This window comes from Urocampus carinirostris, chromosome 15 (assembly GCF_059441175.1).
Source record: "Urocampus carinirostris isolate Australia breed hairy pipefish chromosome 15, RoL_Ucar_1.0, whole genome shotgun sequence".
Classification (NCBI taxonomy): domain Eukaryota; kingdom Metazoa; phylum Chordata; class Actinopteri; order Syngnathiformes; family Syngnathidae; genus Urocampus; species Urocampus carinirostris.
In genome coordinates, this window is record NC_142363.1 from 17273761 (window position 1) to 17293882 (window position 20122).

Here is a 20122-nt window from a genome sequence, read left to right on the forward strand (position 1 = left end):
GGAGAACGCTCTCAAACCTGCGGATCTCTTCTTGGCTCTTGGGATCACGAGTAGAACGGCGTTTTCAGAGCGAAGGCTCCGGACCGGAACATAGGGCAAAATTATATCTGAAAGATATGAGGGAGCAAGTCCATGCATGATTTTGTATACTACCAACAGAACCTTAAAATCACATCTTAAGCTAACAGGGAGCCAATGCAGGTTAGCTAAAATCAGGGTAACGTGATCAAACTTTCTTGTCTTAGTTGAAAGTCTCGCTGCAGCATTTTGTACCAGCTGCAGGCTCTTGATGTCGGAATTCAGGAGACCGGAGAGTAGTACATGAGTACAGTACATTTGGTCTCACTTCAAAATGAAGCAGCCGCAAACTAAAATACTAGTCTGAAGTCAAGATTTTGTTCTTTTTTTCAACCCTCCTGTGGTCTTCGGGTTAAAATTCCGGAAAAAATCCCTGACGTGACATTTTATTTCACTCATCCTGGAAAGGGGAATTACCTCATGTGTGGTCCCTTCTCAAGGATTCTTCGTTTTCTTCATGTTGAGGTTTTTGAGTTTTTCCTTGCCCTCATGTAGGTTTTAGATCAGGGGATGGTGTAATAATAGTCTGTGGTTTGCAACAGTCTTTGATTTGTGCAGCCCTTTGAGACTCATTGTGATTGAGGGCTATACAAATAAACATGACTTGACTTAACTTAAAATGTTGTGTTTTCTAGGCATTCCCAACTGTATAAAAAAAGAATTGTTATTCTGAATTCACATTTCCATGTAAGCTGTATCAAAAAAAGTACAAATGTGGTCCTTAAATTGAGGACAATATGAAAAAGCTGTAGTGTCTTCTTAAAGAGCAGTAGGCGTTTTTAGGGGCGAAATATGGTAGTATTTGCAGTTTTAAGATGGTGTGCTTCAACTACCACCGTTAGGCAAACGTCACTTTAAAAACATTGAATTGGGAATTAATTTCCAAACATGTTTGACGGACAGTGTGCCTTTTATTCAAAAGAAAGCGTGCCTTGGCTCAAAAAAAGGTTTACAAACACTGTCCTATGTGATACAAATTCCTCTTCTCTGTTTTTCAGGCGACAGGCGATGAAAGGCAGGCTCTACTTTGCCACAAAATCTCAAAAAGAGGGAAAGGTCACAATAAAGCCCCACCCGTGTGCTCGGATATTCTGCTGTGACATTTGCGGCTTTGAAAAGGTGATTTCAATCGGAGGCTGCACTGACAAAGAATTTCCACAGAGCGGCGCTGCAGTTCAAATGACCTATCAGTCAGGTTCTACGCTCTGCGCTTTGCAGCAACTTATTCCAACTGATTGCAGGTGGATGCTGAGCAATACTACAGTGAGTTGGAAGAGAAATGGACGGACGAATTCAACGCCGAGAAGAACCGCATCCATGTGAAGAGGCTGGGCATCGCTTTTGTGACTTTTCGCGATGAGAGGATGACTTCTGTGTGAGTTCAGTCACGGCAATGAATCCCCTTTGTGTGATAGCGATTCTGTAGTCTGATTCTGTCCTGCTCCGTAGAATTGTGAAGGACTACAGCTTTGTGGGTTGCAGCAGGCGTCCTCAGCAGTCCAGCATCTCCACAGTTGTCCAGTCTCAGCAGTGGGGAATCAGCTACGCGCCAGCTCCCAGTGACATCATCTGGTAAGTCTTTGCATTGAGGATGCTGTGACCTCATATTTGTGTAGCATATATTTGGAAGAAAACTGATTTATTCCTAACCTCAAAGATTATCTAGAACAGGGGTGTCATACTCAATTATACAGAGGGCCAGAACTCAAACCACACCTTTGGTCGCGGGCCGAACAGGATAAATATTTATTGAATACACTATGCTTTTTATGAAAAAAAAAATTATAATAATATGAATTTAAAACAGTCAGGAATATTATTACCAGAAAAAAAACTTAAACATTAAATGAATTAAAAATCGTTGGTCTCCATAAAAATATCTCCTGTCAAAACTCATCTCTCATCTCATCTCATTAGCCGTACCGCTTATCCTCATTAGGGTCGCGGGGGGGCTGGAGCCTATCCCAGCCATCTCCGGGCAGTGGGCAGGGGACACCCTGAACTGGTTGCCAGCCAATCGCAGGGCACACAAGGACAGACAACTCATTCGCTCATTCACACCTAGGGACAATTTAGACCGGCCAATTCACCTGAAATGCATGTTTTTGGAACGTGGGAGGAAACCAGAGTGCCCGGAGGAAACCCACGCAAGCACGGGGAGAACATACAAACTCCGCACAGGAAGTCTGGAGCTGGATTTGAACCCACGACAGGTTCCCATGACATGAACTGTGCCGCACAAGCGCTAACCACTGCGCTGCCGTGCTGCCCCCTGTCAAAACTATAAACATGAAAATATGAAAAAACGGAAAATATAAATAAAATTTGTGCTTTTCACTTTGGGAATTTGCTTTATTCAAAAACATCTTCATATTCTTCTTTAACCCTTTAACTTTCTGTATCTTTTTTCTGGATTCAAGGTTTTTCAGCTTACTCTGAAGTTTTGTATTGTAGTGCGGTTTTACATTAAATTCCTTAATTATGGCCACAAAATCTCCACGAATAAGACACACGGGTTTACCGGCCATGTCAGTTAACATAATTTTCTCGGCCATTGTGGTTTTTAGTATCAGAGTATAATTTGAAAGTTATCAGGGTTTCATAGACCCGGGCCATTATAGTAGATCTATATAAAAGGATTTCACGTCCCGGATATAATTGTACGCCGGGCCAGATGTGGCCCGCGGACCATGAGTTTGACACCTGTGATCTAGAATAATAAAAAATGCTTTAAAGCTATCTTATGGACAGAAGGGGGGTGATCTGGCACAAACTATGGCTTCCAGGCCACATGCAGTCCATCAGGCTTTTTTATATGGGCTGCCAAACAAAAATGGTCAAAATGTATTGATAATATGTAAAAAAGTAAACAAAGTACCACTAATGGAAAAAAATATTGGTGCATGTTTGATCCCTGTTGTCACTGTGTGTGTCTACAAAAAATATTACAGAAATACTACAAATTTACGACAAAACTAAACCTAGTGTTTAAAACAGGGACCTAATATATTATTTTGGTTTTATTTTAAAGAAAAATAATGCTATAGAAATATTACAAAAATACTACTACAGGGATATTGCAAAAATACTATAAAATACTACAAAAATATTACGATGCATATGCTCTAAAAATACTACAGAAATACTATTAAAATGCTACCATAAAATATTTCAAATATACCTGTACAGAATAATCAAAAAATACCACAGTAAGACTAAAATACAAAAGTAATACGACAATAATATGAGAAAAATACTACTATAGAAATATTATGACAAGAAATACTACACAAATTCACCTACAGTAATACTACAAAAATACTGCTATCAAAATATTATAAAAATACTACTGCAGAAATACTATTGTACCAAAATACTACTACAGAAATAAAATACGTACTTGAAAATACTTAAAAAATACTTCAACCGAAAACTACAAATATACCACTACAGTAATACTAAAATAATACAACACAAATACTACAAAAATAATACGACAAAAATATTATGACAAGAAATACTACAAAAATACATCTACAGTAATACTACAAAAGTACTACGATGAGTACGCTACAAAAATACTACAGAAATACTATTAAAATACTAATTTGAGAATCCTTCAAAAATACTTCCATTGAATACTACAAAAATACAATAATCCCAAAATAAACAACAGAAATACTACAAAAATAATAAGACAGAAATATCATGAGAACAAATATTATAAAAATACACCTAGAGTAATACTACAAAAATACTACTATCGAAATATTAGAAAAATACTACTGCAGAAATACTATTATACAAAAATACTACTACAGGATTACTACAAAAATATTATGATAGGTATATCACAAAAATACTACAAATATACTATTAGAATACTACCATGAAAATACTTCAAATATACTTCTACAGAATACTACAAAAATGCCTCTACAGTGAGACTAAAATACAAAAATAATACGCCAAAATACTACTATAGAAATACTATGACAGGAAATACTACAAAAATACACTAGGAGTAACTCTACAAAAATCCTACTATCAAAATAATAGAAAAATACCACTGTAAAAATGTTACAGAAGTACTACAAAAATATGTTAATACGACAAAAATACTACAGAAATACCACAAAGTTCCGACTGCAAAAATACTACAAAATACTAAAAGATATACAGATATGGTAAATTTGGTGCTTAAAACAGGGACCTAAAATATTATTATGCTTAATTGTGAGAATTTCAAAACCAATTTTATGAATCTAATCTATTGAAAAATAAATGTGAAAAAATTCATGCCGTTGTCTGCATGTATGTTCATAAATGAAAAAAGTGGACAGGTCTCCAATATCGGCCCTTTGGCCAACTGTTTTAACCCAATGCGGCCAGCAACTACAAATAGTTGCCCAACCCTGGTTGTGGATTTTAAGTAGTTCAGTGATAGCTTTGTTGTTTTTTTCAGTTTTATTTTATTGATTTTTTATAGTTTAGAACTGCATTGCATCATAATAAGGCGGTGAGGCATGTTCGATCGGGTGTTGTTAATTTTGTAGATGCATGTAAGCAAGCTAGTGCATTTTCTGTAAGCTGGTTTGCACTATCTTGCTCGTGAACACCGACTTTCATACATTTCATTTGTTTTCAAAACCGTTGTAAATAATGGTTTTAAAACAAGGTGCGAACAGAGTTTGTTTGTAAAAATCTCACAAAATACTATGTAGGGGAGTGGGTTATGTATGCACAGATCCTCCCACTTCTACCGCACACCCAATCAAATTGCTCTGGATGCTTGGCTGGCGTTTTCAGGTGTTAACAATAACTACTGTTCTTTGGTTTTTCATTATAAAGTGTTTCAACTATGAAAATATATTTTTAATGAGCTTCCATATAAAGGATTCCTTAGAGACGGGGTCTGTTAGTATAACACCGTAAGTGTATACCTGGGGTCTCCAACCTTTTTCATACGTAGAGGTACTTTTTGTTGTCAAATAGTGCAAAGGGAACCCAGTTTGATGTAATTTTCTAAAATAGCAAGTTGGCTAGCTGGCTTGCTAAAAAGCTAAAAATCAGCCAGATAGCTAGCTAAAACAATAAAAAGCCATCTTACAGCCTGATTTTAAGCTAAAATCAAAGCTAGGTAGCTAGCGAAAAAGGAGGCTAAAATTGAGTTTTATAACTAGCAAAAAAAAATTCAATATTGATTGAATAGCATGCAAAAAAATGTAAACGCTATCTAGATATTTTGCTAAATAGCTAAACGGGTAGGACGATAGCTAGCTACAAAACTAAAAAGGAGACAGCTAGCCAGCTAAAGTGGTAAAAAGCCATTTTACAGCCTAAATTAAAGCTAAAATCAAAGCTAGATAGCTAGCTAAACTGGAGACAGAAATTAAGTTTGATAACTAGCAACAAAAAATAAATATTGGTTGGATAGCATGCAAAAAAAGTTAAAGCTAAATAGCCTGCTAAATAGCTAAAAGGGTAGCTAAATAGCTAGCTAAAAATGCACAATTTTCACTTATTCGCTTTAGAAAACTCATAAATTGGACTTTTAGTTTGTTGTTTTTCCATAAAATAAATCAATAAAAGGATGAATCAATGACTTGGTTTAATACTCATAATCAATTGCTTAAAAATAATAAACTTGAATATGATTTTTGGGGTCCATGAAGCCCATGAACTGGAATTAATTTATTTATTTGAAATTCTAAAATATTTTTTTATTATTATGTTGTTACTATCTTATTACCAGGTCAATTTTTAAAATGGGGTTAAATAGACTCAGTCAACAAATTTTAAAAAATAATTTTAATAGAAAATCACAATAACCCAGCACTGGTGGCTATTTTCAGGTCCACGGGCACCTCAATTGTCTTTGGGGCTCACCACGCTCGAGACCCCTGGGGTATACTATAATCGAAATGTCGCTTTATATATTTTGGAATAAAAAACTGTTTCTATGTGATGCTTCAGTTTCACATTTATTCATCAATAGACATTTTATTCTCAATAAAATTGGAAAAGGTTTCTACGGTCCTTCGTTTATCTCTGAGCCAGATGTACTCGTGATAAGAGCCATATCCGGCTAGCGAGCAATACATTGCTGACCCTTGCTTTAAAAAGATAGAATGTCAATGCCATGCAGTTTACGCTCACTATACCGCCTCCCAACTTCCACTTTCAGGGAAAATCTTTCAGTTTGCGGCTCTCGATGGTGGCTCCGTTGCATCCTCCTCAACATCCTTCTCTTCCTGCTTCTCTTCTTCCTCACCACGCCCGCCATCATCGTCAACACCATGGACAAGTTCAACGTCACCAAGCCCGTGGAGAGCCTGCAGGTCGGATTGGCAAGCCGAGCGGGACCAAAACATCCGCTGGTCTATATGTCTGAGTTCTTTTTTCTTATTCTCTGGCCAACAGAATCCCATCATCACTCAGTTCTTACCCACCCTCCTGCTGTGGGTGTTTTCAGTCCTGCTGCCCTTTGTCGTCTACTACTCGGCCTTCTTCGAGTCTCACTGGACCAGGTGCTTTCCAGTTTCCACTTCATGACACTCATGATGGTTTCCTTTTCACCCTGTTGCGGTTGTTACGCTCGCTTTTTTTCCCGTCGCCTCCCGCGCTGTTATTCGGGGATGGTTGTCATAGAGATCTCCACGCGAGGATTGCAACAAGCAATCGCCGTGTGGAAGGCGTAGCAGCTGCACACGGGGAGAAAACCTCATGCAACACCTCTATACACCCTGTCTTTACATAACCGCCCCCACAAACATGTTGTGCAGGCGTGATGTGCGAAGGACCGAATGCAAATCCGACGCTCGCCCCGCTGAAAAGCTGAACTCGTGCTAATGAGCCCGTCGAGTCCACTGATACGCCGTGGCGTGATTTCTCATGATGTGTTAATCGCTTTTCATGGTGCTCCGGGCCGGTTTACGTCCACTGGCTACTGGCAGCAGCAGGGGGTACACTTAAACAATCTTATGCCAATAATCAAATGACTAAGAAATAAAAATGTCTCTCTCATTTTAAGTAGCGTATTTTCCAGAGTATAAGTTGCACCCGCCAAATAATGCATAATTAAAAAGTAAAAAAACATGTAGAAGTTGCCCCTGGAAAATAAGTCGCATTTTTGGAGGAAATGTATCTCATTAAAACAAACACCAAAAACATTCTTGTCGTCTTAAAAGGTAATGTAAAATTAAAATAAAGTCCCCCTGCGTGAAATGCCCCCTCTTAGCATATGTCAGTTGCGCTATCTCATTTTTTGGGGATGTATTTGAACAGTAAAAAACAGCATTTGTACTTTGTATAAAAATCTCTTTTGACGAAATGACGCCTTATCTTCTGAACTTATGTGCCCCGGTTGGTAAGAAAGGGTGGTTTCATTTCGCCAAAGTAAGTATTTTCAACTTGCTCAAAAATGATTTCTAAACAAATTGCAGATTCCCTCTGCTTTACTGTTCTATTATATTTCCCCAGAATAAGTCATTTTAGTAACATATGCTATATAAGGGCATTTTCGGCACAACATGGCAATATTGAAATTCTCAACGCAGGCCTAGAGCGCCCACATGCGTGTGAAAATAACATGGGAAATGATATGCCGGTAATAATCGTTCAAAACTCAATGATAATGTGTTCATATCTTCACATAGAAATCGCACAAGGGTAAAAGTAGCACCACCGGCCAAACTATAAAAAAAATCTTTCTTTTAATCCGAAAAATACAGTGTATTTTTCTTCTGATTTGAATATTTTGTTGAGGAATAGATTTTTATATCAAAGACAAGAGTTCGATCAAAATAAGAGCTCGAGTGAGCAGTTACTTCAAAAGTTTTATTACAGAATATTCCAGGCAAGCCAATGTAAAAAATATCTTAAAATTAGAAATATTATACCGTAATTACATTTACAACATTTAAATGCTGCATTTTACAATACTCTGGTGCTTATTCACGACGGTGTCTGCGGCGACTTCGGACACACCCCAGGCCCTTCCCACAAATCAACCCAGCTATGGTACCCACAGGGGCCCCGCGTTGACTTGAGGGCACGCTCCGCTAATCTGGCAGCATGCCGTGGCACATATTAACAAATAGTGCCGTAATTAAGTCACCCGTTTGCGGAATGTGTCAGCAGCTGTCGATCTTAATCAACTAGCTCAGAAGTCAATATTATGTAAATTGGTATTAACATATACACAAGGGTGTGACAAAAAAGTTCTCCAAACAGAACTCAATGTACTGTACTGCCTAAAATTCAGAAGACCGGAAAATCACAACAGCTTGTATACACGCAGAGTCATTTAATTGATCTTAAGCTCTCCCATCACTTGCGCATTCCACAAAGTGACAGAGAGGAAACCAAGTATCGTTAGGACTAACTTTCGGGTCCTAAACGGCTCTTCAGGTTGTTTTTGCTTCTTTACCAAATATTATATAAAATTATGCACAACATGACTTAAAGGAAGGGGGAATTGAACAAAAAAAAATCCCAAAATGAAAAAGTAGTGAAAAGCTGAGAAAAAAAGAAACAAAGGGAAGAGAAAAAAAGAAGGAAACATTTAGAAAAAAAAGCCAGAAAACAAGAAAAGAAAGAAATGTAGGAAAAAAGTAAATAGAGAACAAAAAGAAAAAAGTAACAAAAAAGTAGAAAAAAACACGGAAAAAGAAGAAAAAGTTTGTGTTGCATTCAAATAATTTCCAATTATATCAAGAGAATCTTGTTGCCAACATTGTACTTCCACTAAAAATGTGATTAAGTACAGCTGTGTATCTTACAACCGACTAAATAAGCCCCCAAAAATGTTAATATTATGCGACAAAATACATCAGGAAATAAAAAGAAATGGATATCTTGTGAAAGAATTGTAAGAACAAACGACGTTTGTAGGCCGTACAACCTTTGCAATAGTACATGAGTCAATTCATTCAAAAGAGAAAAATAATTTTGCATTGCCGGAAACTCAGCAAAATGTAACTTGATGTCAACTTTTTAACATGTTTGATAATTAATTATCTTGCCAGACTTGGGATTATGGTTGCTCACTGTTGTTTCAATCGTTGCTCACCGACTTTGTGTGAACGCTCAGACCCGTGGAAAATTACAGGGAACATTGGTCCCAGGCATTAGCGCGTAGCTTCACTTGTTGTGCTGATCACATTTTTAATAAACCAGGTTGACGCAATTTCTCCGGATATGTCGGCAAAATTGTTACTAATGCTAATTACGGGCATTCAGAAAAAGTAAATGAGTCTGTGATGTTATCAATTTTCTCAAATCTTCTCTATTAGTAACCATACAATAACTGGACAATAAACAATGGAAGCGTGCAGAGAGCTGCATTGACATGTGGTCGGACATTTCAATTTCTGGCAGAAAAACAAGTCAAGTTTCAAATATGTGATAATATGTGATCAATGTAGGCTCTATGTAAATCAAATGATTATTTCTTAAAATAACAAAGCAATCATTTTTTCTGTTTTCTAATATTGAACACCTGCATAGCATGCCAGTTTATTATTTTGAGTATTACATCAGTGTCACTATCGTCCAATCATTATGCTGTTCTTCGAATCCCACACCATATAGGGCGGATCTGCTATTGTAACCAAGGAGATTTTAAAAAATAAAGGGGTCAGGGGAGGGCCTTTAGAACAGTTTGGACTTTCTTATTTGGAGGCTTCTCTTCCCGTCCTTGAAAATTCCTTATTTTGAGTTTCTACTAAAGTTTAAAAGCAAATAAATACTTGTGGCCTTGTAATCTCCATTTTTGGATACAGTATGGGTGGATATATATTTTAATCTCATTACACTCATAACGTTTCTTTGGTTTTCACAGATCTGGTGAGAACCAAGTAATGATGCACAAGTGCTTCGTACTGCTGGTTTTTATGGTCCTCATCTTGCCTTCACTTGGTCTGACCAGGTGTGCTTTCGAAATCAGCGTTTTATTTTATGAACATCCGCTTTGGATTTTAAACATCTTTTCCTTTTTTTTCTTATAGTCTGGACGTGTTCTTCACTTGGCTTTTTGATATCAATTTCCTGGATGAAAAGGATGTCAAATTCCAGTAAGATTTCTACGATGCATTCGTTTTTTGTCTGTTATGTTGATCCACTGTGACGATTTCCTCTTACTGTCTGCACAGATGTGTTTTCCTCCCCGACAATGGTGCTTTTTTCGTTAACTACGTCATCACTTCCGGGCTGATGGGCACCGCCATGGAACTGTTGCGTATCCCGGCGCTAACGGTGTACGGCCTTCGCCTTTGTTTCACCAAATCTCAAGCAGAGCGTATCCATGTAAAACGGGTGAGCCGGTCGCTTTTTCCAACGTTTTACTGAATTTTTTGTCCATGTACCGCTTGAGCTCTATTGTATTTCTGTCTACGAATGCAGAGTCAGACCTATGAGTTCCAGTTTGGCTTAGAGTACGCTTGGACCATGTGCATATTTGCTGTGAGCGTGACCTATAGCATCACATGTCCCATTATAACACCTTTTGGTGAGTAGAAAAATTCAATAAAATGCTTTAATTGTGCTTATAAATCTATATGCAATACTCAAGGTCAATGTATACTCATCAAAGGGACATCGTGTGACTTCATTCATTAAAAACATTTGAATAATAGAATACATGAATTAATATATAACATGCATTTTTTTTAAAATAATTTGTATTTGTTTTATATAACAAGAGGCTCACCTAGAGGGAGTTGACATGATTGTCCGCCATCTTTCTCCTAAACCAAAAACCTTGTGAAAAGCTGGGGGAAAAATTATGCAGTTTGGTCACTATAGTTCTCTATAGTTTATATTTTTCCCTGTGCTCTGTGGCACTAGTTTTCGGTTGCACTATGTATTAAAGCAATATCTAGTTGTCAGATACACTGTTTCTTAAACACAATATAGTGTATTTTTTTGACGTGATACAATGGATAGAAATTGAATATAAAAGTGAAAAATATTGTCTCATTGATAGGAAAACATGTTTTATAAGTATCTTTTTTTCGTTTTACTATATTTTACCTTGTTTAAGTAAAGTAAAACAATTGTGGACATTTAAATAATTTGATTATTTTACTAGCTCCCACTACCATAGTGAGGTTAAGTGCACAAAGTAGGCTGGCTTCTGCAATCTTATTATTTTACTTGTTTTTTTTATAGAAATTCGACTATAACATTAGATAATTAAACTCATGTTGGCATTTTTCCTCCCTTTACTCATTTCACCTTATTTTTCTAGTATAATCGAGAAAAATAGTTTGAAAAATAGTAAAACCCTCATGAAAAGTAATTTTTTTCTTTTATTACATGCAAATAGATACGTTTATTGGTATTTGTAGTAAAATAGGAAAAATATAAATTGTCTAATACTATGAGATAGATAAAAATATCATACAAAGGAAAAATATCTGTTCTCTGCCATAAAAGTAAGAATTTTTTGCCAATTGAGTAATAACCATTGTGATTTTTTTTGGCAGCAATGCTATTAATAATTTCCAATGTTTACCTTAACATGTCTGTTTACCCCGAGGAATCATACGGCCTGTATATAAGTAAGTATAGAAAATAACAATAATAATTTAACAAAAAAAATATATATATGTATATAAGGTCAATGTCAATATAAAGTTCTTTGATACCTTTTTTTGTACTGAATAGTTTTCTATAATGCACTTCATTTATTTCATTCAACCTATTTTATTTATTTATCTAGACATTCATCAAATTTAATGTAAACACATCAATAAAAGTTAATTCAGAGTGTTTCTCTACAATACGATCAAATTTTGTGCTTAAAAATAGACATAAAATAAAACAAATTGAAGTATTATTTATGAACAAACAAATATAAAATATAATTGATGAATGAGCGCAATTCAGCTCACAACCTTAAAAAGTCAAGTCAAGTCACGTTTATTTGTATAGCCCTCAATCACAAGATGTCTCAAGGATTGCACAGGATTACAATACACCATCCCCTGATATTAAACCAACATGCGGGAAAGGAAAAACTCAAAAGGTTTGCCCACCTATGGGCCGAAATCTTTGCATAATGTATGATGAAGACATAATGGTATATTTTTAACTGCTTAATGGATCGCAGTATTGCAAAAACAATTCACAATAATACAGTAACCAAATCGACTCAATTCGAGATAATGGTTTATTGCTGATCTAGCATGCTTTCTTACTCCTCTTCAGGTCTGCTGTATGTGGTCCTGAAGCACATGGTGGACCGCTATAACATTTACTATGCATACCTTCCCACCAAGCTCAACCAGCACATCCACAGAGCTGCCATCCACCAGGTCATCTTGGCTCCCATCCTCTGCATCTTCTGGCTGTTATTTTTCTCCGTTCTCAGATTAGGTACCTCTTAGTTTCCATCTGCCTGTGCTTTGTGGGTTTATGATGACATTATGAACAATTTTTTGCTGCCTTACAGGTGCAGTGCACCCCATAACTATGTTTACATTGGTGTCCCTGGTCCTCGCTATTGCTGTTTCCTTTTTCCACTTGTGCCTTAAGAAGCAGGCAGATAAGTCATCAAGCTACCAGGTAAGCACATTTCAATTTTAGATGTATTTTGGAGGAATTATTATATGTGTAATGTTTCTCAATTTCAGATGTCAAATCAACCAGCAGAGAGGACAGTCCCTGAAGCAGACAGGAGTACGGTGACGTCAACCACTGCTTCCAATGTAAAGTATAATTTTAGTTACTATCCGTTACAATCATGAGAGTAATTTTTCAGCTATAAAAGCTCCGTTGCGGAGTGTTTGATCTTATTTTTGCACATGACTGACCCCTCTGGCTTAAAGTTGAACTGCCGAAGTTTTGTGCCACGTCACTAAAAATGTGAGTTTTGGACAAAAACTCATTTGGGCTTCAAACAGTGATTACATTACAAAAATAGTTAAGTAACCTTTATTTCTAAAACCCTCAATCATTAAATGTCTTCAGGGTCTGCACATACCACCATTACAACATCTGGTCTGAAACTTACATGAGGCCAGGGAAAAACTCAAAAACCTCAGCATGGGGAAAATTAAGAAATCTTAGACGGGCGCTACATGAGGTAATCCCCCCTTCCAGGAATACCAGGCTGCAATTGATGTTGCAAGGACACTAACAGACATACATTGAATATAAGTTATAACAGAAATCCTGCCAAAAGTCCAGTTGACAGTAACAACAGGCTTCTCCATCTCGACCGATTAACCCATCATAGCAATTTGGTCGGCAGGTGTTTGGGGCATCTTCTTCCGTTGAAGCAAAAGAGATGCAATGAAATAAAAATAACACGAGAGCACACAATAAGGTCTGTGGGAAACGCACGCGCTAACTGCCAGTGAGCGGTCTGTACTGGCGTAGTCTAGAAATTCTCAGAACTTGGATTTTCTCTTGTATATCGGGTAGGATTTATTTTCAAAATACATCTGGTATTTCGAATTTCTCATCCTGAGCAGCTTGTATGTAGGGGTATCCCTGTACCTGTATTTTTTGTAGTGTAATTCTTAACACAAAGGTGAAAGGAATGATCCTTAGGGCACTCCGTATGTGCTAAAACTTCCGGTTTGATACTGTGTCCATGATGGATTCAACTAAAAGTGCAAAGCATACATATTTGTAGGCTATTTTGTGGTTGAGATTTGAGTCAGCGAACCCTCTTAATTGCATGACCAATATAACCTGCTAGCAAGTGACAATATTCAAATACAAAAATACTCCTTTTCATGCTTCCTTATTGTAATTGGTCAAGAATATCAATCAGGGTCAGTACTTGTACTTTTTTGTTCTTTGCAGTCAACTCTTAAATCTCATATTACATTCATTAGGAATGTTAAACAGTTTAAACAATGGGTGGGCAAACATTTAAAGTCGCAGGCCACAGTGGATTAAAAAGATGGGCTCAGGGGCATGGCCAGGAGAAACAAAAATGATTGACTGACTCGTTTCATTTCTTGTATCAGACAAGAGAGTTTCAAACTTGACAATAACAGAGAGAGAAAAAAAAACTGACCTTTCAAATGTTTGTCATATGCATTTACGAATAAATATACATGCAGTGTTTTCCACTAAAAGTCACACTTTTTTTAAATAATCTAATGAGTTCTAAAATAAACAGAAAGTATTGTCAAGGTGTTGGAAGGTTATAAATAATGATTTTTATTTGAAAAAATAAATACGGTAAAATTAAAAAAAAATCTTCAAACTTTGCTTTTGTCAAAGAGTGGAATTTTCCAACTGACCACAAACGTTTTAATAGTAGTGTACATATTATATTTAATTTCATATTTGTTTATAAATATCAGAATTTCATTCAATTGGAATTGAAAGACTCAGAAAAATAAAATTTTAAAAAGCAAAGTAATATATTAGGTGACTTTTTTAAGCGAGTGAATTGTCTCTGTGCCCGGCGACTGGCTGGCAACTAGTTCAGGGTGTCGCCTGCCCACTGCCCGGAGATAGCTGAGATGGGCTCCAGCACCCCCGCAACCATATTGAGGATAAGCGGTGCAGACAATGGATGGATGGATGATAAGGAAACACCAACTTCAGCTATTAGCCAGCTATTTTGATATTGGCTGGGCGTTCTGTACACATTGAAGTTTCATAAAAGAAATCTAGTTTAATTGGGGCAAGAAACAAAAACAGACTCACAAACGGACACTGGGGACATATATGTATATATATAATGTGTATGTGTGTGTGTGTATATGTATATATATATATATATATATATATATACAGTATATGCTGCCCACAGTCTGTAGTTTGCCCACTCCTGGGTTTAACATTGCATGAGCATTTGACATGATTTCCTGAGGGTCCAAAGGAAGCACGTACGTTGTACTTTAGTACAGTTCTGATTTTAGAACAACTCAAAAAAACAACAGTATCACGCGAGGGATTTTCTTTTCTTTATTTTTTCTACTTGGGGAGTGCTGCTGTCCAGCAAATTTGCTGTTAAACCCTATGACCCTTTTGACAGATCAACACGGGTTACCGTACACGTTTTTCTCCTCCCAGCTTTTTGTGGCATCAGTTCTGCTGGAGCCGGAACTGGCCTTGACTCCAATGCCCTCCCCGGCCCACCACAGCTATGGCGCCATGGCCAGCTCCCAGAGTTCAACCCATGGCCCAACGGAAGAAGAAGACGAGGAGGAGGGATCTGAAGAACGCACCCGGACCCGTGAGACAGAACTCCGAGACCCTCCTTGTCCTTCACGCTCCAGCCAGCTTATGGACAGCCCGGTGGACTTTCAGTAACACAAGTGACTGATCTCCTACTTTACGGGTGATGAAGGGTACATGATGAAAATTATCATATTTGAAGAACCGTATTTTCCGTAACATGAGGCGTACCGGATTATAAGGCGCACCCCCAAAAATGAGTATTTTTTAATTCATAAGACGCACTGGACTGACTATCTTGCACATCTAAATGAAACTACAGTAAGGGCTAGGGTGAGTTTTTGAAAGTCCCTTTATTGGGTATGTTACCAAAATCTATGTAATATTATCCACAAAATGAATTTTTAATCTTAAAAAGTCTATTGCCTTAGTAAATTATAATAGCATTTATTTTTTTCACCCTATAATGAACTTTGAACTAATTTAAACTTCAAACCTTCGTATACAAAGAAACTTTAAAGTCTAGCAACTGAGAATCCCTAAAAAAAACAACACAAGAAAATGGAAATTAAAAATATTGAATTTTCAGTGCAACAACATATAAATGATAAAAAACAAGAGTTAAATACAAAGATCAAATACAAAACAATGTTAACCTTTTTATAGTCAATAAATTTAAATCCGTGGGGAAAATAATTATTTTAACTAATCGCATGAGGAAAAAAAAGCGTCTCAAAGGGAACTGGGTCTTGATTAGTGGGGAGTCGTTCACATTCCAGAGCCATTTCGGTTGCGGACGACACATCACTATTTTCTAACACAATATCTGGTACTATGCCTAAATGTGATGATGAGAAAAGACTCATAACCTATGTCATTTATTTCCCTAGTGGCCTGGTGGTTAGAATTCAGTGCTGGGTTTGATCCTTGTTGCCGCAATTGTGATCAGCAATAAAAAACAGCAGTTTAATATTTGCACATACAGCGGAACCTCGGTTTTCGAACGCCTCTCAGTCCGAACAAATCGGTTCTCGACCAAAAATTTAGAAAAATTCTTGCTTCGCTTTTTGTTCAAAAAATCCGAGTTCGAACGCCGGTACGCTAGGGTGAGATGCTGAACGGCGTACGGGTGTAGATTGCCCCCACCCCTCTTGAAGAACTGTTATGACATGCGCGCGCACTTCTTTTTGCTTTCGCTTTAGATATCGGTGAACGGAGTGTTTTAGCCCCTAATTATGCCTCCGAAGAAGGTCTGTACAAGCAGCAAAGTTGCTACAGGTGAAAAAAGAAGGGTAGTGCGTACAACTATTGCATTTAAGAAAGAAATAATAGCAAAATATGTAGAAGGTGTGCGAGTTTCCCTTCTTTCGAGGGAATAGAGCATGGCTTCTGCAGACCTTCACAAAGGTAAGAAATCCTATTCATAATTCTTTTCTTTATCCTTTAACCGACCTGATTTTTTTTTTTTGTTGTACACGTTCATGTTAGCGTAATCTTTCGTACGGAAGATTACGCTAACGCGAACATACGATTAGCCTGGGTTAACTTCATGTTTACGTTCTTGGTAAGGAATCAGGGTGTTGGAACGGATTAAAACGATTTTACATTACTTTTAATGGGAAAAACGATTTTCGGTGATCGAACAAATCGGTTTTTGAACAGGGTTCTGGAACGGATTATGGTCGAGAACCGAGGTTCCACTGTATATGATAATACACCAGTATGCATTTGTTTTTTTTTCCATATATAAAGTGCACTAAATTAAGTGTCACGTTCAAATTTCAGGCCATTTTGGGTGTTTTGGGTGCACCTTATAGTCCGGAATATACGGTATATCTAATGAACCCGAATCACCCGCCATCCTCCTCCATGACTCCTTCAAGACTCCGAGCAAACTAAACACGTGCTGCCCCTTTGCCCACGGGCGAAGGTGAAAAGTTCCCACCAGTGGGCGGTGTGAGCAGACTCGCCCCGCCAGACTGATGAAACGGCCCGGGCTGAAGTGATATCTTTGTGGGGGTAAGCCGCAACTTGCGAAGCCATCTGCAGTGAGAGAGCTGACAGACGGACATTCCCCGAGCAGTGCTACGCTCTTGTACTCCCCATACTTTCTTCAGCATTTATTTTTGCTACACGATGTGTCGCTGTATTACGCTTTGGCTGTTGTTGAATTTAGTCGATAAATATTGACGATCCCGTTTTGACGCTGTTGTTCAATGTTTTCTGACGTCTATAATGCCAGGCATGTTGTACATTGGTAAAACAATGATTCTGAAATAAATGTTTTTTTTTAATCTTCTGAAACACTACTGAAAGAAAATCTAATTGTTCAATCATAAATAGATTATCGATTTCTTTCTGTACTAAATACCCCGACTAATGTCTCGTCAAGTCACTTTTCTTTGTATAACCCTTAATCACAAAAAGTCTCAAAGGGTTGTACCCCTATTACAAGGTCCCCTCTCAAGGTTTCTTAATTTTCCTCATGTGGAGGTTTTTGAGTTTTTCCTTGCCCTCATGTAGGTTTTAGATCAGCGGATCGTGTAATAATAGTCTGTAGTTTGCAATAATCTGTGGTCTGTGCAGCCCTTTGAGACACAAATAAACATGACTTGACTTGAATTGACCTATTACAACATCCCCTGATCTGAAACCTACACAAGGGCAAGGAAAAACCCTTTTAAAAAAACCTTACCCAGAAGAAAATTAAAAAACCTTGAGAAGGAATCACATATGAAGTAATACACCTTCCAGGATGACCAGGCTACAATCGATATAAAACAGACAATACACAATCATCATCCACAAAAAATATAAGTAATTTTCATGTAAATCAACTTCAGCACATGCTGATGACTACAGGTATTATCCCATGGGCCACATTAGATTGAAAGCTGGGATGTCTGCTTCAAATATGCAACGTTAAACTTTCATAAGTCAGAGAACAAGTATGAAGACATGCATAATATACAATATAATGTGTGTTCATGGCTCAGAATTTCTCCTTGACATATTCCCTTGTCACCCGTGGCAACATGCTTCTCCATGAAAGGTGAATTCCTCCGGGTGCGCAAACTGTCACTCTCCTCACCCACTCTGTCGGGCCAGACGCTTAGAATAGAAAAGAGCTCTTACCTCCTGCAGGTAATAACTGCCGCCCCCACCAATAGACAGGATTATTCTCAAGAAAGCTGTTTCGCATTTGAATGCTGCTTTTGATTGAGCATCAGTTCAAGATGTGATCAAATTTGTTTGGGTGCATCACAAGTGATAATATTTCCTGTTTTTGAATTAGATTTATGGAGAATTTCAAGCGAATGAAGCAGTGTCAATTTCCAAACAGATGTCATTTCTCCATTTAATTTTTGATGTTAAACAAAGGAGGATTTCATTCATGTCACTCAATAAAATCAAGTGTGCTGCATTGTCTTTATACAAGTTGTGCTCCTCCATGGCTTGCCAGAAGTATAGATGTACACTATACTGTATATGGATGGATATGACTGCGGAGGCATTAAATAAAATGGAATTGTCCCAGAGAAATCAACAATTTCAAATAAGGCTTTCTTAGCGGGTAAGCTCAAAGAATAGATTTGATTAGGGTCTACAGTTACTGATTCAAATTATTTTGTTTGCTCGTGCACGCTACATGTTTCTTGCTTGCAATCAGGTATACCAATAAATAAGACACACACACTACCCATTCTAGGCCACGTATTTTTGTGGTCCCTGAAGTCATTGGTGATTGAGAGGCCAGGGCTGCCGGGGGAGGACCCGTCATAAGCAGTATCGGTGCCCCATAGGGGATAACGCCCACATATAAGGTGTTTGCATCCACAAATGGAATGAGCTGAAGCGGCTGGATAGGGGAGTTACAAACATTTATGTAAAAAGCTCAAGTTTTATTGAGTTACCCTTAAGGCCACCCAAACCAAGGGATTATTAGATGAAGCGTCTCGGGTATGAGAGGGAATACTTGAGCTGGCCCGCTAGGTTGATGTGACTTTTCCTTGTTTGGCGCTTTCGTATTTTTTGGAATTCAGTTAAGACTACCTGTTCGCACATTGGTGAGGCACAGGGTGGGCGGGCAAGACAGTATAAGATTAACTACTGTTGAATAAGGCGGACTTTGTCTGCATTATGCTGTCATAGTTGTGTGTTCAATCTTGCTAACATCTAGTCCTGCTTATATTACAGATTGTTTTTTGTTCGTTTGTTTTTTAATGAAAACGGTTAAAATGATAAATGTATTCCGTCTTTATTATTGGACACCTGCAAATGAGATTGCATAGGATGCAAGTTCAATATATTGACTGTTATACCTCAATATTAAAGATAATGTTTGCATCGTTGTCACTATCGCCCAATTATGTTTTTGATTTTCACATTTTTTAGGGTGGATCTGTTTTTATAACCTAGGAGATTTTATAAAAAGAAAGGGCTTTTAGACAAGGTTGGAATTTTCTATTCGAGAAGTAGGTTCTCTCCTGTTCTCCCAGCAAGTTATAAAAGTTATAAACTTATCCGTGACCTAGTACAATCCTAAATTAGGGCTTGTCAGTAAATCATTGGAATAGGTTTCTTCAGGGATGTTGGGGACAAAACAAGGTCCATACTGCTGCTTGTTTTGCCGAGTCTGCTCTGGTCACTGCCCTCTGCTCAATGTCAATCAGTGATGATTTGTTCTGCTTTTTTGTTACAGCGAGGGCACAAACACACATACTCAAACGCACTCTTCCATAGACCGCTTAACAGTTGCCATGACAACATTTAATACCCCGTCTTTCCAAAACACATTTCAGACTCTCTAAATATAGTTTCTCACGAACAACAACCTAAAGAGTGTCTAATTTTGGGGTAAAATCAATTGCCTCACAGGAGTTAGCCAGGATGT

General features: G+C 37.6%; 1 protein-coding gene across 4 annotated transcripts in view; it reads left to right on the forward strand.

Moving 5' to 3' along the window:
- Nucleotides 1-17537, forward strand: part of tmem63c (transmembrane protein 63C) — a 51571-nt gene extending 34034 nt beyond the window's left edge. For 2 of the 4 annotated variants that reach the window (XM_088355098.1, XM_088355099.1), the window contains 13 exons: nt 1077-1197; nt 1320-1453; nt 1528-1650; nt 6266-6419; nt 6502-6608; nt 9923-10009; nt 10089-10154; nt 10233-10395; nt 10483-10588; nt 12292-12459; nt 12536-12648; nt 12717-12791; nt 15124-16675. In XM_088355098.1, the coding sequence (XP_088211224.1) occupies nt 1077-1197; nt 1320-1453; nt 1528-1650; nt 6266-6419; nt 6502-6608; nt 9923-10009; nt 10089-10154; nt 10233-10395; nt 10483-10588; nt 12292-12459; nt 12536-12648; nt 12717-12791; nt 15124-15363 (1657 nt within the window). In that variant the 3' untranslated portion in view covers nt 15364-16675. Of the gene's footprint in view, nt 1-1076; nt 1198-1319; nt 1454-1527; nt 1651-6265; nt 6420-6501; nt 6609-9922; nt 10010-10088; nt 10155-10232; nt 10396-10482; nt 10589-12291; nt 12460-12535; nt 12649-12716; nt 12792-15123; nt 16676-17013 lie in introns of those variants that run through there. The other 2 variants (XM_088355097.1, XM_088355096.1) reach the window with 2 other exon arrangements.
- The last annotated feature ends 2585 nt before the right edge of the window (nt 17538-20122 follow it).